General features: G+C 46.7%; 1 protein-coding gene across 3 annotated transcripts in view; it reads right to left on the bottom strand.

Annotated features, from left to right (window-relative positions):
• EYA2 (EYA transcriptional coactivator and phosphatase 2) overlaps window positions 1-18,485 on the bottom strand; it is a 264,061-nt gene that overhangs the window by 86,217 nt on the left and 159,359 nt on the right. For all 3 annotated transcript variants that reach the window (XM_086702381.1, XM_086702383.1, XM_086702382.1), the window contains 3 exons: window positions 13,347-13,414; window positions 11,526-11,703; window positions 716-858 (listed from right to left, as the gene is read on the bottom strand). In XM_086702381.1, coding sequence (XP_086558507.1) covers window positions 716-858; window positions 11,526-11,703; window positions 13,347-13,414 — 389 coding nt within the window. The remainder of the gene's footprint in view (window positions 1-715; window positions 859-11,525; window positions 11,704-13,346; window positions 13,415-18,485) is intronic.

The raw sequence follows: 18,485 nt of genomic DNA, 5'->3' as shown, positions 1-18,485 counted from the left end.
CCTCCCTCAGGGAATTGGATTTAATTGATCTGGGATGCAGCTTGAGAAGGACGGTTCCAAGAACCTTCTATGAAACTCAGAATCGTAGAAATGATGCAAGCTGAGCCAGCCTCCTGTCTCCTGATAGGTAAATCCTCAAGCCATATCAGAGCCACGAGGGGAACTAATAGAACTCTCTTGCAATGTACATTTAATTAGTCTGGGATGGGGCCAGGGCACCTGTATTTTAAAGAGCACTCCAGCTGACAGTAATACGTAGGAGGCTAAGAACCCTCTGACCCAGCTGGGAAGGTTCTCCGCCCACTGGTGTCTTTACCAGGGCCTTTCAGAGTGTGCTCCCCAACCTGTAGCATCAGCATCATCTGGGAATGCCCTGGAAATGCCAGTTCTCAGGCCCCGCCCCCAATCTACTAAATTGGAAACTGTGGGTGGGACCCCGAAAGCTGGGTTTTCACAGGCCTCCAGGTGATTCTGCGGCTGTCTACCCGAGTTGTTTACTATCCCCAGGGTGACTTTTCCTAGCCTGGACAGTCAACTGCGCTTCCTGACGGCCCCCGCAATTCTCTCCTTTCCCCTCAAGGGTCCTGTTCTGTTACTGAGCTTTGTGAACCCAGAGCCCCGCGGTGTGCGTGGACACAACTCTGCCCCCCAGCCTCTCGTTCCGGCCACGGCTGGAGATTACATTCACCAAGTCAAACAGGCAGTCTGGAGTTACCTCGATCTCACTGTCCCCCGCTGGGGAGGGGTCGCTGCTCCGCTTCGACCGGCCTCGGAGCTTCCCGTCGGAGGCCCGGTGCGGCCTGTCTGCGTCTCCCTCCTTTGCCGGCGTGGAAGGTCCGTTGTGGGTGTTGTATTCGCCTGGTGTCGGAAAGGGAAGGGTGGACACATCAGAAGCTTTGCTGAGTGTCGCCTCCCAGGAAGTATCACACCAGAACCAACAGTGGTAGGTCCCAAAGGCAGCTCAGAAGGCAAAGACCTCGTGGACTCGAAACTGCTCATGACGGTCCCTCAGGCTGCCTATTCAGAATCATTCACTCATCGAGCGAAGATGCACTGAGTGGGCAGAGTTCCAGGTACTGGTTCTCACAGCACTCAGCTTCTAGAGACAGGAGAGGTGCATTAGACAGACAAGTGAGTATGTAACATGCCAGGTGGGGCCGTGTGTTACCGAGAATTAGCAAACGGGCTGGGGACGGGGAGAGCTGGGTGGTCACTAACGGGTATGGGGCCAGTCAGGGAGGGCCTTGCGGATGAGGGGACACCTGAGCAGAATCTAGGGAAGTGACGGTGGGCCACTGGGGGAGCTGTATTGACAGTGTTTGCAACTCTCTCTATCCCGAAGTCTGAGACTCCCCAGACGAACAGAAGGAAGAAAGTCAGTATCTGCGTGGAGCAGGGCAGCAAACTCTTCTATCCTGAAGACCCCCCTCACCCCCAACTTGGGGTGAAAGGGAGGTGTGTGGGGAGCATTCTCTATGCTGCTGCTCTCCCTATGTGGCCTGCTCCATTCTCTATTAAAAGCAAGCCCCTGGGGCACCTGGGTGGCTCAGTGGGTTAAGCTTCCGACTTGGGCTCAGGTCATGATCTCACGGTTCATGAGTTCGAGCCCCGCGTCGGGCTCTGTGCTGACAGCTCAGAGCCTGGAGCCTGCCTTGGATTCTGTGTCTCCCTCTCTCTCTGCCCCTCCCCCACTTGCGCTGTTTCTCTCTCCAAAATAAATAAAAAAACCTATAAATTTTTTTTTTTTTTTAAAAAGCAAGCCCTTTAAAGCTTCACTTGTCAAGACGTTTGTGGATTTGAGAATTAGGGAGACGACATCCACGAAAGCACCCGACACAGGGCTGCACTTAGGGCGGTGAGGAAATGATCTGAACCGAGTTCTGGCTTCATCCACACTCACGTGGGGGTCGGTGAGGAGGTGCAGGGAAGGGGGCAGTCACCTGCTGCTTCCATTCAGGTGGTGCTTCTGCACAGAGAGGCTGCTGCACTCACGCCCTCAGGCCACTGTCCGCCAGCCCCACATGAGTGAGCAGCACACCCTCCCGGGACCCAGGTCCCAAAGCCGGCATCCAGACTGTGTGTTAAGCACAGGAGTTTGAAATACGTGGCTTTTTATGAAAGCGTAGTGACTTCATTTCACTCACAAAGTGGGATGATGTCAGTCCGCGTCACCCTGCAAAACCAGCGGTAAAGGCAGAACCAAAGTGTGGGCGGGCCAGCCCTCGTGGCGAGAGGGACAGAAGCGGGAACCGGCGTGGAACCTTACAGGACACCCCCTCCCGCGCTCTCATTTTACAGCTGCTTGTTTTAGTTCCCAGATGCATCCCGTGGATCTCATCTCTCCTTCCATAATCGCCAGTTCTTGGATCATTAGGAGGAAAATGCTTTTGTCTAAAAAGACTTGGCAATGGACTGATTTTTTTTTTCCTACCCTGGAAGGACTATTTCCCTCCAAAACCCAAGGGGCTGAACTTGGTTTATTTAACATTTATAAAACTTCTTAGCAGACTAAGGACATGATCAGAAAAGGTTTGGTTTTGAGTTGTCAGGACTGTGGGGCCACCTCCAACTCCCCAACAGTTCTAGGACACAGCATTAGAGATATTCCCGAATATCGAGCGAGCAGACTTTCTTCGGGAGGGTGGGGAACAGGCAGTAGATAAGTTCACAGGTGCTTACGAGTCATAAATAAGGTTTATTTGGATTCACTTGGTGGTTCTAAGGCTATGGGGGCTTAGAAAACACCTGTTGAGCCCATCAAAATCCAGGCAGATATTATTTAAAAAGAGGGAAAATGCCAGGCATCTAAGAACTGTCTGAATGAGGTGTGGGGGAAGCCACTGTATTAGGAGTACCCCTTTCCCTGATCCCAAAGAAGCAGCCCCTTTCCCAACTTTCTACATTCTTGAGAATGAAGGGTCAAGGTTGAAGGTCACAGTCAGAGCAATTTATGTAAACCTTCCTTGGAGTCATTTCACTTTTTTCCTTTCTTCCTTCTCACGCTTTTACAGGACCTCCAAGATGCTCCTTATTAATCTCTTTGTGACCTCTCCCTCCTACTCCACTTCCCAGGCATCCACCGATACACTTTGTCTCGCTAGGAATTAGTTTGCTTTTTCTGGAGTTTTAAACAAATGGAATCACACGGTATATATTCTTTTTTTTGCCTGGCTTCTTTCAGCCAGAATAATCATCTTGCGATCCGATCCGTGTTGTTATGTATACTGATAGTTCATTCCTTGGTGTTGCTGAGTATTATTCTCTTGTACAGATATATCACGCTTGGACTTTGGTCACTTGTGAATGGACATGTGGGTTGATTCTAGTTTGGGGACGGAACAGAGCTGCTATGAACATTCACACGTCGATCTCTGTATGGACGTAAGCTTTCGTTTTACCAGCGTGACGACGAGGTTGTATGGTGAGTCTGTGTCGGACTTTTTTTTTTTTTTTTTAATTTTTTTTTTTCAACGTTTATTTATTTTTGGGACAGAGAGAGACAGAGCATGAACGGGGGAGGGGCAGAGAGAGAGGGAGAGACAGAATCGGAAACAGGCTCCAGGCTCTGAGCCATCAGCCCAGAGCCTGATGCGGGGCTCGAACTCAAGCACCGCGAGATCGTGACCTGGTTGAAGTCGGACGCTTAACCGACTGCGCCACCCAGGCGCCCCTGTGTCGGACTTTTTAAGCAACCGCTGAATTGTTTTCCAAAGGGGTTGTGCCATTTCACATTCCCATCAGCAGGCGAGAGAGTTCTAGTTGCTCCACATCCTTGCCACCCTTTGGTAAGGTCAGTCTTGGTGATTACAGCCATTCCAAGGGGCATGCAGTGGTCCCTCCTTGTGGATTTGCACCTCTCTAATGACTAATGATCAGCCTCTTAATTATGTAATTGTGTACTTTTTTTTTTTTTTTTTTGCCATCCTTGTATCTTCTTTGGTAAAGCATCTGCTCAAACATTTGGTCCATTTCATTATAGAGTTGTTTGTTCTCTTAGTCTTCGGTTTTGAGGATTCCTTACATATTCTGCGTCCATATATGTGATGGTTAATTTTGTATGTTGAGTCGATGGGCTAAGTGATGCCCAGAGAGCTGGTAAAACATTATTTCTGGGTGTGTCAAGGAGGGTGTGTCCAGAAGAGACTAGCATTTGAGTCAGTAGACTGAGTAGAGATCTGTCGTCACCAGTGTGGGGGGAGGGGGCGGTCACCCATTCCACTGGGGCCCAAACAGAACACAAAGGCAGAGGAAGGGTAAATTCTCTCTCTTCTTGAGCTGGGATGTCCACCTTTTCCTGCCTCAGGCACTAGGGCTCCTGGTTCTCAGGCCTTTTTGCTCAGACTGAATTGTACTACTGGCTTTCCCGGTTCTCCAGCTGGAGCTACTTCTTATAATAAATTTCCTTATGTCTCTCTCCTACTGGTTGTTTCTTTGGAGGACTCTAATACAACTTACTTTATCAGATACATGCTTTGCAATTATTTTTTTCCCAAATGGTGGTTTGTCTTTTCATTCTCCTGACAGTCTTTTTTAAAGAGCAAAAGTTTTAAATTTTCATGAAGTCCAATATATGTCCACCTCATTTTTGGATGTTTTTGGTGTCATACAGGAGAACTCTTTGCCTCACCCAAAGTCACAAAGATTTTTCTCCTGTTTTCTATAGATGTTTTAGGGTTTTATACTTAGGCCTACGATCTATTCTTTTTTTAATTTTTAATTTTAGAGACATAACATGAGTTGGGAAGAGGGGCAGAGAGAGAGCATGCTGGGCGATACAGGGCTCTACAGGGCTCGATCCTACAACTCTGGGATCATGACCTCAGCCTAAATCAAGAGCCAGACACTCAACTGACTGAGCCACCCAGGTGCCCCTGGTCTATAGTCTATTCTATGCAACTTAAAAAAATTTTTTTTAACATTTATTCATTTTTTGAGAGAGAGAGAGAGAGAGAGAGACAGAGCATGAACAGGGGAGGGGCAGAGAGAGAAGGAGACACAGAATCTGAAACAGGCTCCAGGCTCCAAGCTATCAGCACAGAGTCCAACGCGGGACTTGAACTCATGAACCATGAGATGATGACCCGGCTGAAGTCAGACGCTTAACCAACTGAACCACCCAGGCACCCCATATGCAACTTTTTTTTTAATGTCATGTGAGGTATGGATTGAGTTTTTCTGAACATAGATATCCAGTTGTTAGAGAATCTTTTTTTGAGAAGATTATCCTTTCTCCACTGAATTGTCTTTGAAACTTTGTCAAAAAAAAATCACTTGTCCATATACATGTGGGTTTATTTCTGCAATCTCTATTCTGGTTCATTGATATACTTGTCTATCAAAACCGTATGTTGTGATTACTGTGGCTCTGTAATGAGTCTTAAAATCAGGTAGTGTTAGCCTTCAAACTTTGTTCTTCTATATCAGAGATGTTGAGGCTATTCTAGGTCCTTTGTATTTCCATATGAAGTTCAGAATCAGCTCGCCAATCTCTAGAAATGAGTGGGATGTTGACAGAGATTGTGTTAAATATATAGATCAATTTGTGGAGAACTGACATCTTAATATTAAATCTGAGCTGTGAACAAGGTGTATCTTTCTACTGACTAAAGTCTTAACTTCTCTCAGTAGAGCTTTGTAGTTTTAACTGTACAACTCTTGCATATCTTTTGTCAGATTTATCCCCAAGCATTCCATATTTTTTGATAACACTGTATGTAAATGGCATGTAAAACTATTCTATTTCCCACTGTTTGTTGTCACTATATAGAAATAGAACTCATGTTCATATGTTCACTTAGTAGTCTGAAACTTTGCTAAACTCACTTTTTATTTATTTTTAAAAATAATTTATTATTTTAATTTTATTTTTATTTATTTTGAGAGAGAGAGAGAGAGAGAGAAAGAGAAAGTAAGTCAGGAAGAGGCAGAGCAAGAGGGAGAGAAAGAATCCCAAACAGGCTTTACACTGACAGGGCAGAGCTTGATGTGGGGCTCAAACCCACAAACAGTGAGATCATGACCTGACTTAACGTTGGACACTTAACCAACTGAGCCACCCAGGTGCCCCACTAAACTTACTTTTTAGTTCTAGCTTTTTAGTAAATTCTAGCCAATTTTTTACTTAGGTGATCATGTCATTGTACTTCTTCTCCCTTTATGAAGTTTTGCTTCATATCCAATATGGAGATTTTAATTTATTTTTCTTGCCTTATTGCACTGGCTAGAATCTTTAGTACAATGCTGAATAGAATTGGTAAGAGTGGACATCTTTGTCTTGTTTCTGATCTTGGGGGTAGCTGTAGGTTCTTTGCAGCTATCCTACTTCAGTCAGTTTGGGCTGCTATGACAAATATGTCACAGACTGGATGGCTTAAACAGTAAAGATTTATTTCTCACATTTCTGTTGGCTGGGAAGTCCAAGATCAAGGAACTGGCCAATTTTGTTCCTAGTCAGAGCTTCTTTCTGGTTTCCTTGCCTTCTTGCCGTATCCACATATGGTGGAGAAGAGAGATGTTATCTTTCTTGTGTCTCTCTTTTTTAAAATTTCTTAACAAATGTTTATTTATTTTTGACAGAAATAGAGACAGACAGAGAGCAGGGGAGGGGCAGAGAGAGAGGGAGACACAGAATTTGAAGCAGGCTTCAGACTCTGAGCTGTTAGCTCAGAGCCCGACACGGGGCTCAAATTCACGAACCATTGAGATCATGACCTGAGCCGAAGTTGGACGCTTAACTGACTGAGCCACCCAGGCGCCCTGGGTGTCTCTTCTTATAATAGCGCTAACCCCATACATGAGGGCTCCATCCTCATGACCTAATTACCTCCCAACGGGATATCCCCAACTCCAAATACCATCACCTTGGGGAATAGGACTTCAACATATGAATCTGGAGGGGGACACAAACGTTCAGTCCATAGCATGTCTTTTTCTAATAAAGAAAGTTCCCTTCTACTCCTAATTTGGAATTTTATCAGAAACAGATGATAAATTTTGTCAAATACTTTCTCTGCATCTATTGAGATATCTTTTTTTTTCTTTCCAGTTAGTTAATATGGCAAATTATATTGATTTTCATATTTTAAACCAAATGTACATCCTTGGGATAAATCCCACTTGGTCATAATGTATTATCCTTATTTTGTATATTGTTGGACTTGATTTGCTAAATATTTTGTTTAGAAATTTTGTTATGAGGGATATTGGTCTATAGTTTCCTTTTCTTATAATGTCTTTGCCTAATTTTGGCATCAGGGTAATGCTGACCTCATAGAATAAGTTAGAAAGTATTCTTTCCTCTTCAATTTCCTTAAAAAATTGGCGTACAATTGGTATTTCTTACTTAAATGTTTGGTAGATTTAATCAGTGAGGCCATCAGGACCTGGTGATTTCTTTGTGGGAAGATTTCTAATAAAAATTCAGTTTATTTAATAGATACAGGTCTATTAAAAATATAGGTCTGTTTAGGTCATCTATTTCTTCTTGAGGGGGTTTTGGAAGTTTTTGCCCTGTGAGGAATTTGTCCATTTCATCTAAGTTGTTGAATTTATCGGCATGATGTTGTTCACAAAATTGCATTACTATCCTTTTAATATCTGTAGGGTCTGTAGAGATGTCACTGCTCTCATTTTATTAGCAACTTGTGTCTTCTCTCTTTTTTCCTGTATCAGCCTATCTATCTTCTGTTTTTGCATCTCATTGATTTCCATTCTGGTCTTTATTGTTTCCTTTCTTCTTTTTACTTTGAGGATAATCTGCTCTTCTTTTTCTAGTTTCTTAAGGTGGAAGATGAGGTGTTTCGCTTGAAATTCTTCTTCTTCTCTAACACAAGCATTTGTGCTATAAATTTCCCTTTACATACTGCTTTAAATGACAGTCTATGAATTTTGGACATGTTGTGTTTTCATTTTCGTTACATTCAAAATACTTTTAAATTTTCCTTTTCTTTTCTTTGACCCACGGTGTATTAGTCAGTGTTCTCCCGAGAAACAGAACCAACAGGATACATTTGTGTGTGTGTGTGTGTGTGTGTGTGTGTGTGTATGTGTATGAAGAGATTTACGATAGTAACTGGCTCATGCAGTTATAGAGGTCACAAAGTCCCACAATCTGTTGTTTGCAAGCTGGAAAACCAGGAAAGTCAGTGGTATAATTCAGTCTGAGGCTTAAGGCCTGAGAACTAGGGGCAGGGGGACTCTGGAGGGGTTGGGCCCCACTGGTGTAAGCCCTAGAGTCCAAAGGCCTGTGAGACAGGAGCTCCAATGTCTGTCCAGTTATCTTTTTAGATAATCTGCATTATACTTAAAAGTTTGAAAAGAAAAAAGTCCTTAAGCAATCACTACTAATTTGTCTTTTCTCTTGAGTAACATCGTATGTTCAGGTTTTGCCCTCTACACCAGCAAATTGCCCTGCAATCATCTGTAAATTGTCGGGACTTCATATGACTGTTAATACATGTCAGTGAAAACTGGGCTGGGGGCTGGGGGTGGAGAAGAGCATCAGGATACTGTATCCAGGCAACGCAGAGAGTGGGCATGATCTATCGGTAATATATAAACCTCTTGAGGCTCTGGAATTTGGAGCCAACCACTCAAGGAGATCCTGGATAATTTCAAAAGTGGGGTTTTATGGGAAATTTTAAGAGAGTGCATGTGTGTGTGCGTGTGTGCATGTGCACACGTGCATGCTTACGTGCCCTTCCTTTATAACAGACACTGGGGAAAAGAGGCAAGAGACCTCAGTTATAGCTGACGATTATTTATGTCATTAGATTTTATGTGAGCTTGTTAGACACACAGTAAAAACCATCTCAAGCACTTATTGTTGAACCTTAGACTAAAGGATAAATGAAGAACAGGGGGAAACAGTAAAGAAAAATTTCAAAGAGACACAATGAACCTTTATGTTTGCTCTTGAGGGGGAACAAAGATAACCCTTCCCACATACCCCAAATTCTTGGGAAGTCAGTCTTTGGAATCCAGTTCCAAATTATACATAGGTAGTGGCGTCTACGTGAGGATTTCCTGCTTATATTTCCTCTCTGGAGCCAGTTTGCAGTGGCCACATTCTTGGCCACCAAGAAAAGTTTGCTAAATTTCATCCCCTTCGAAGAAAGCGATTTGGAACTTGTTACATAGGTACTATGCATTCATTAAATACTCTGCGATGAAATCACAATGATCAAAATCAATGCTCCAGCCTTAAACTTCCTTAAAAATTGACTTAAAAATGCCTGGCTATGTTGTTTCTATTTGTCACCAAACCAAGGATAATTAACGTGTCCCCAGGGATGGAAAATATAAGGGCTAAAAGCAACAGCGGCACCAAGAACCCCAGGAACAAAAGAAGTCTCCACTCTTGCTCTTGTTCTAAACATCAACCAGTATGTATTGACTGTCCACACACTGTCATGCCAGCTCAGCTTCTACAAGCCAGAAAAATCAGTGGGTTCTGAAAAACCCACTGGAAAGAAAAGCGAACAAAGCGCAATGACGTCTTCTTCACGCTTGGACATTCTAATTCACTTGCTGTCATGTCATTTAATGATAATATGCCTGAACCACTGCACGAAAGAGAAGATATGTGCATAGATCTATGGAAGGAACGAAGGAATCAACAGAATGGTGAGTGAGTTGTACAGGGACGTACATCACCCAAGGGCCAGCACATGGACTCTCCCACACGTTGCTCCTAATCTAGGTGGGTTCCATAGGTAGGGGACACCTGTCACTTTGGCCCACCCCGTGTCTCTTCCGTCTTCCTCTGGGTAATGGGCTCTGGGTTTCCTTGGGAGACCACCTCTCCCTCACTCAGTCCACGTGGCCTGGGTGGGGATGACCCAACTCGAGCCCCAGCTGTGGGCACGAGACCCAAGTCTGCTGTCCCATCCAGCATTCCATCCACTGTCACGGAAACTGGTGTGAGGACAGGTATGTGACCTAAGCTGGGCCAACGGGGGCATTACTGTTAGGAAGGAGGAACTCTCTCTGAGGGGTAGATAAGAAGGCAGGACTGAACCCTGGAGCAGCTGGTGACCATCTTTGCCACCATAATGGGAAGGCCTGCTTGAGGGTGAAATGAACCCAGGAAAATGCAGAGCCAGAGGAACAAAGAGACTGAGTCCCAACATTATCATCTGAACCCCTGGACCCAGCCCCGAATCCCTGTACATCTTGATGACATACACCTAAAAATTCCTTTTTTTGCTTAAACTAGTTTGCATTGCATTCTCTATCTTTTGAAGCCAAAACATCCTGACCGGTAAAAGGGATTCCTAATAAGACTGTTATGCTATTGGAAAGGCACACGTATGAGGATTTTTTAAAACATTCTAGAATTCTTGGGGCGCCTGGGTGGCGCAGTCGGTTAAGCGTCCGACTTCAGCCAGGTCACGATCTCGCGGTCCGTGAGTTCGAGCCCCGCGTCAGGCTCTGGGCTGATGGCTCAGAGCCTGCAGCCTGTTTCCGATTCTGTGTCTCCCTCTCTCTCTGCTCCTCCCCCGTTCATGCTCTGTCTCTCTCTGTCCCAAAAATAAATAAACGTTGAAAAAAAAAAATTTAAAACATTCTAGAATTCTCGATGAGAGAGAACCAAGGTTTGAAGGCCGCTGCCCTTCTGTTCTCAGATGGGTTTTAGAGAACACAATCTCAGCTACGTGTGGCTACTGAGTATCCAGGGGCACTGGTTACGGAGCCCAGCAGGCCTGGGTTCAAATCCCAGCTCCGCTAATTACTAGCAAGTTACTGATCACCCTGATCTTCATTGTTCTTAGCTGGCAAAGAGGAGGTGACTGAAAACCCGTTTTCGTAGGGAGTGTGAGTTTCCTTACCACAGTTTGTAACTGTGTATTTTATGTGATTATTTGATTCCTGCCTGAAAACATCAAGAAGTCTACGTTGCACTTTATTTTACTTTCTAAACTAAAGAGCACCTAGAAAATAGCAGGTACTTTATAAATATTTGTTGAATCAGCATATAAATAAGTGAAATGAGAAGACCACGCAGATGTGTGCTTGGCACATCATGGACGGGCAACAAATACTAGTTTCCCTTCTTTGAGGACCAGGGCTCACCAACTCCAGTGCCTCCCTGGGCCAGGCAGGTAATGAACTTGAAGGAAACTGGCGAGATGTGGAATTGTGCATGCCCTGTCTGATGGGGCAGACATTACAGACAACAGCGAACTGTTGTCACTTAGGAATGTAGACCTAAGCAAGCAGGTTCAGATCTGCTTTCAAGAGATTTTCAGATAAAATTTTAAACATGGGTGGAATGAAACACACACGCGCGCGCACACACGCACACGCACGCACATCCCCGTACATCTTGATGACATACATCGAAAAATTCCTTCTTAAAGAATTTTTTTAAAAATTCCAGTCAACAAAATATATGTGAGGGCTGGATTTCGCTTTTGGGTGAGTTCATTACAGCTCATTACAGCTGGGACCTATGTCCAGTGCGCCCTTCATATGAAAGCTCAGATCACAGCCACCGATGACCCTGAGACAGCGACGGCACTTACCGCCAAGCAACTCGGAACTCTGGCTGGGGGCGCTGTGCGGTGTCTCCTGGAGGACGTAGGTAGACGTGGAGAGTGGGGAAGGGCCGATGCTGCTGGCCGGGACATAAGGAGGGCTGTAGGACGAGCTGTAATACTGGGAATACTGGCCCTGAGGGAAGCCAGGGTAGGAAGCATAGTCCTAGAAAGGGAAACACATGAGGCTGTGAGTGAGGAGGCCAGTGGTGAGGGGCCTTGTGTGTGTGTGTGTGTGTGTGTGTGTGTGTGTGTGTGTGTGGGTCTATTGTGTCTGTCCCCGTCTCTCCCACTAGAATAAAAGCTCTGTGAGGACAGGGACTTTCCCCAGATGCAGACCCCCAAGACGAGGCCGCAAGTGCAATTTTTTGGGAAAATGATTGGGGGTTCCCGGCACTTCCCTCCTGCCCTGGTCACTGGTTCTTGGGGACACCCTCCACCCTAGGGCTGCCACGGCTGCCATGTGGAGGTCAGCAGGTGCACCCTAAGGGACGTGGGTGCGGCTCTGTTAGTATCTGTCTTGATCACTCCTTATCCCTCGCACATGGCACAGTGCTGGACACATAGGGGGATTCAGTAAATATGAGACAAATCAACGAACCAATGAATGAGGGACAAAGACCCTACACACATACCCAGGAGACCAGGTGACATGTTCATGAGGGGTACAAATACAGCAGCACTTATACAGCATCAGGGATCCAGAATCTTCTGAGGAAGTCGGGGACATCAAATAAAAGAGTGCCAATCCCCTTTTTATCAAGCTTTGCTTAAACCAACCGGACATTCCAGCTCTCCCACGGTAGTCATTGTTCCAAATGTTCTGCCCCACCATCACCATAAACTGAGCCTTCTCAACCCTGCGGGGACTCACGGGTAGTTTGGCTTCTTGGGCCGCACCTCAGCCCTACAGAATCAGAATTTCTGGGGGGTGGCATTTAGAGAATCTCCGTCTTTGACAAGCTCCTATTGGTGAAGAACCACACCTTTTTAAAAAGGGCTTTTACTTAACAAGTGTTTTATCCATGGAGATAGTACCCCGGAAATAATATAAGAGATGTGTGAAACAAATTTTCAAATCTTCCAAGGTTTACACCATTTAGATTCTTTAGCTCACTGAAGAAGAAACAGTGCGTTTCTCGTATTTAAATACGTTAAATATTCCATAGCCCACCTACTCTGTGGTAGTTCTGTTTTAATGCTAGCCTGAAAACATGCTCGCCTTTGGTTCTGAAATAATTTTAGATTTATAGAAGAGGTGTACAAGCGGGACACAGACTTCCCATACACCCTTAGCCGGTTAACTCTTAATTTACTCTCTAAGTGAAGCCGGGACAATCAAACTATTAGCCAGCGTCCACCTTTACAGGGTTGGCCTGGTGTGGTTTAACGAGCATTTATAAAGCCCCCACTGTGTGCCGGGCACTCGGCACCGGAATGCAGAACCAAAGACAAGGGGTTCTCATGCTCGAGGAGGTCACGTTTGGCAGGGGAGCACATGTGTTTGCATTCACAGGTTCGAGATTCAACAGTCAATGGGCGTCTCGGGCTCAGGTCAAGGGGGAGTATATAATATCGCCTATGTCATCTTGGAAATCTGCTGATAATTCCAATTTCTCTGTCTCTACGCTGTTACCTTTCCGATGGCCTTTGGCACAGCCTGACTCCTGTGGTCTTCAAACCCAGGGAGTAAGAGACTGCATTTCTGGCAGGGGTGGTGGGCAGGAGTGGGCTCTCGGGATGCCCTGAGTTAAGGGGGGCGATTTAAGGAAAGAATAGAGAAAACGAGTGGTGGCGAGCGACATCTACCTGGTGCACACTTCCGAATCCAGCCGCGTTGGTCAGCCCGTTTGCTCCTTGGTAGATCCCCGCTGTGCCTGCAGGTTGGAGGAATGGGTACAGGTGAGCTTTCTTGCAGTCAGAGAGGGACGGGGAGGAGAAAGATTTGGCAGACGGGTGGTTTGAGGGCGGACAGGCTGGGACGGAGCCATGACCTTGGCAGTATACCAAATCTCTCTGCCGCTCTGTTCTGTCGACTGACGAGTACAGTAACTCCTTCATCAAAGGACTGCGGTGAGCAACGAGTAAGATAGCACATAGAGTGTACAGATTCTTGTTCTTCACAACTGCGGTTAAAGAGACTTACTTAGAACATTGCGGTAAACGTACATAACCTAACACTTACCATTTCAACTATTTCCAAGCCTACGGTTCACTGGCATGAAGCACATTCACACGGTTGTGCGACCTTCCCCACCATCCGTCCCCAGAACGTTTCTCATCTCGCGAAGCCAGGACTGCATCCGCATTAAACGGTGACTCCCCGTTCCTCCCCTCCCTCAGCTCCCGGCACCCACCCCTCTGCTTTCTCCACGAATGTGACTGCTCTGGAAACCTCATGTAGACAGAAACACCTAGGATCTGTACTTTTGTAAATAGCTTAGTTCACGTGATGTAACGTCTTCAAGGTTCGTCCGTGCTGTGGCAGGTGTCAGAACTTCCTTCCTTTTTGAGGCCGGATAACATCCCATCGCACAGATACACCACATGTCGTTTTTCCATGTATCTGTCGGTGGACACGTGGATTGCTTCCGCTTTTTGGCTGTTGCCAATAATGCTGCTAAGGACACAGGCGTACAAATGCCTCTTTCGGACCCTGCTTTCAGTTCTTTCGTTACACGCCCAGGCCCCTCCCGCACTCACGCTCTGTCTCTCTGTCTCTCTCTCTCTCTCAAAAATAAATAAACATTCTGGGGCACCTGGGTGGCTTGGTCAGTTTAGGGTCTGACTTCCGCTCAGGTCACGATCTCACGGTTCGTGAGTTCGAGCCCCCCATCAGGGAGATGCTTGAGGCTCTCTCTCTAGCCCTCTCTCTCTGCTCCTCCTCCACTCACGCTTGCTCTCTCTCTCTCGAAATAAATAAACCATAAAAGATTTTCAAAATAAATAAAGAAACATTAAAAACAAGTGGAATTACTGGGTCATATGGCGATCTGACTGCTTATTTTTTGAGGAACCTACTGCTGTCTTCCATAGCAGGTCCGCCATTTTACATTCCCACTAACAGCGCCCAGGGTTCCAAATCCTCCACATCCTTCTCGACACTTCTTTTTTGTGTTTTTTTGATAGCAGCCCTTGTAACGGGTGCGAGGTGGTAAATAAGTACACTGAATGGTGGTAAATTGAATAAATAAATGAAATGACTGTGGCTCTCGGAGCGTCACTTGCCCCATCTGTAAAATGGGACTAAAGATGATATGACTAGAAAGTGCTATTTAGTGAGCGAGTGGGCTATCATTTAAAAAAAAATTTTTTTTAACGTTTATTTATTTTTGAGACAGAGAGAGACAGAGCATGAACGGGGGAGGGTCAGAGAGAGGGAGACACAGAATCTGAAACAGGCTGCAGGCTCTGAGCTGTCAGCACAGAGCCTGACGCGGGGCTTGAACTCATGGACCGCGAGATCGTGACCTGAGCCGAAGTCGGACGCCCAACCGACTGAGCCACCCAGGCGCCCCAAGTGGGCTGTCATTTAAGACTGGGCGGTCAGGCAAGCCCTCTGTGAGGTGACACTGGAGCTGAGACGTGAAAACAGCCAGGAAACAGCCATGGAAGCAGCCAGGGGGAGGGGTGTCCACAAACACTGAGCACACATGTCCTAACGGAGGGATGCGCTTGGCAGGTTAGAGACAGAGAAAAAAAAAAGGCCAATGAGGTAGGAGCCCAGGGAGGGAAGGGGTTGGTTACAGGAATATCAGTGGATGCCTGTGTGTCAGGTGACATTCTGACACAAAATGAGGCATTCTGGACAAAGTGAGGCATAGAAAAGTTAAGTGATGTGCACAAGGCAGCACAGAGAGTGGGTGACAGCTGCTGGGGCTGGAACCGGGCAGTCTGACCCGAGTTTTCTTTTCTTTCTTTTTTAAAAAAATTTTTTTAATGCGATTTTTAAGAGGAAGAGACAGAGCACAAGCGGTGGGGGGGCGGGGGCGGGGTAGAGAGAGAGGGAGACACAGAGTCCGGAGCAGGCTCCAGGCTCCGAGCCGTCAGCACAGAGCCCGACGCGGGGCTCGAACCCATGAAATGCGGGATCATGACCTGAGCCGAAGTTGGATGATTAACTGCCTGAGCCACCCAGGTGCTCCCTGACCCGAGTTTTCAACATCACTCTGTGCTGTTGCTTCTTTTGCAAACTGTTTTGTTGGGGATACAACTTATATACTCTAGAATTCCTCCACGGGGTGAGTTGGATGATTCATTTTTAATTTAGAGAGAGAGTGGGAGCATGAGCTGGGGAGAGGAGGGAGAGAGAAAGAGAGCTAGAAAGAGACAGATAGATAGAGAGGGAGAGAGAAAAAAAAGAGAGAGAGACTGAGCATCCCACGCGGGTTCCATGCCTAGTGTAGAGCCTGACTTGGGGCTTGATCCCACGACCCCAGGATCATAACCTGAGCCAAAATCGGGAGTCAGATGCTCAACCAACTCAGCCACCCAGGTGCCCTTTTTTCTTTTTTCTTTTTTTCAGTTGGATGATTTTTAAAGTAAATTGGAATAGGATGAAGGAAAACTAAGAAAGCCTGTCACAGCAGATACACTCTGAAAAGATGGGTACGAGCAGTTCTTGAAACAGACAGGAAATTTTTAAAAAAAGGAACTAAAAAAAAAAAAACAACGGAATCTTGAAACATCAGGAAGAAAGAAAAGAAGAAAAAAGCAAAACTATGGGTAAATAAATTCTCCTCTCTGTATGGTTATGCCACCAATTCCGCACGCAGTTGGGTTTCTAACAGTTTGCTATCACGTTTTAGGAACTGTTTTTATACCAAATATTGAAACGGCTCCAAAGCGAAATCTACAAAATAAACCATATTCATATGCAGGGGTGAGAAGAACATGCACTGGGGGGCGGCAAGCGCTCTGGAACGCCTGCTGGGGAGCGGCGGGGCCAGGAAGGCTTCCTGGAGGAAGTGGCACCTACACTAATCTCTGCAGGAGGAGCTGGAGCAGCCAGGTGAGGAGAGCGAGGACAGGAACACGGCCACAGCTGGGCCTCCTCTCCCAGTCTCCGCGACATGGGGGACCCGTCCCACGGCCAGAAACCGCAGAACCTGTCCACCACAGCGTGGCACGCTGGCATCCCATTCTGTCCTCTATGGCCTGTCTGGGCGTGGCCAGCAGAAGGTCTAGGCCGGCCTCTTCCATTCGAAGCCACTTTTGGGTTATGGTTACCTTGGTGACCCTACCTGCTGAACTGAGCAACGCACCTGCCCTAGGAAGTCGCCTGGCTGCCATAGCGTTTTCTCTTCTGATTTCTCTTTTCTTCCGTGGCAACCTAATGACGACTGAGGGAGGGTCTGAAAACAAACAGGCCACCCACTCCTACATCTTGTCCGTCAGTATCCTTTTTCCCAAACGCCCTCGTGTTTGTTTTCATTTTGTGACCCAGGGGCATCTGGAGCACGGATGCCCGGACAACGCATGCTGTGCCAAGGGCACCCCCAGAGCCCCTGCAGGGAGAAGTCCATCCCATGCCTGACGCGACCCGGGAGGACGGGCCACGCGGCCCCCGAAATCTCGTGCCACGATATGTGGTCTCTGCGGGGGTTTTCCAAATGGACCCACCTTGAGCTGGGATGTTAAAACCCCGGCTTCATGCCTCCATCTGGTTGGCGGGGTGCCCATGGGAGGGTTGGGGAAGGCGAGGAAAACATCCTGTCTTAAGGTGATGGTGGCGGGTCCCGCCGGGGGTCCCCCAATATCCATTCACCCCTTCTGTCTCCGCTTTGAAGCTGGGCACACGGCCGATTAGAATAAAACACTGCCTTTCCCAGCTTCCCTTGTGGATGGCGTGGCCATGTGATGCGCTCTAGACAAGGGGAGGGGAGCAAGCTTATGTGTGCGACTTCCTGATTGTGCCCTTCAAGGGCAGGGGCGGGGCCTCCCTTTCCCTGCAAAGGAGGGTCTTCCTGGATCGCACGGCTGAGCATCAAGACGTAAGGAGCCTGGATCCCTGCCACATTTGCAGACCACAACCACCACATCAGCAGAACAATTTCAAAGGGAGACTCACCCGTTTAGTCAACAACACACGTCCTAGTGACCAACCAAGCATCCCTGTGTCAGGTGCCGTTGTGGGTATGGCGGGAAGTAAGAGGCTGATGCTTACTTACGTTCAGGGAGGAGACAGAACACGATCAAGTGGATAGATACCCAAAGAGGTACGATAACTCCAGATCAAAACGCAGTGATGTGTTAGCACAGCGCTACCGAAATGTGGACTGAGGACTGGAGCCTGTCTGCAAACGCTTCCCGATGAGATGACTACAGACCCCGGGAGACGGCGTGTAGGAACTTCTAACCTCTTGCTCAGTCTGATACTAAAAAAATCCGGACTCTTAAAACAATGTGATTGTTTCTGAACCAGTTTTTTTTTTTTTCTTCTTTTTTCATGACTGGCCCATCCTTTTTGAAATGCTTCCCTCTACTGACCTCTTCTCCTACAAAATTTTAATATTATAGATACACCGCGTATCTATTTAGGGTATTGGCGTAGATTTGTGCTTAACACAAAAAGAGTAAGACGTTTTCGCCCCTGCTCTGAGAAGCAGTGTTTGTTCCTTTTGGGGGATACAGCCCCCACTCAGAATGCAAGGTCTAGAGGTTTATTTTTATTGCGTCTTACACTGGGTTCAGGAAAAGCCCCTGGTCCTTCCCCACGGTGAACACGTGAAGTCCTGGGCGAAAGGCACCAAGGGTGGGCCTCCATGTCAAGTAAAGACGTCCCCAGCACTGCACGTTGTCATGTACAGTGACTTCTTCAATGCTGCTGTCGACCCTCTAACATAGTGTTGCTTAATTTACAGAAACTCGGTGTTGGGAACGTTCCGATGCTCGCTGAGCCGCATCTGAGCTGGAACCTGCTCTTGACGCACCTACTTGGTTGGCCAT

This window comes from Puma concolor, chromosome A3 (assembly GCF_028749965.1).
Source record: "Puma concolor isolate L17-30 chromosome A3, mPumCon1.1.hap2, whole genome shotgun sequence".
Taxonomy (NCBI): domain Eukaryota; kingdom Metazoa; phylum Chordata; class Mammalia; order Carnivora; family Felidae; genus Puma; species Puma concolor.
The sequence above is the reverse complement of the archived record's forward strand: the minus strand, read 5'-3'. Positions and strand labels throughout refer to the sequence as shown.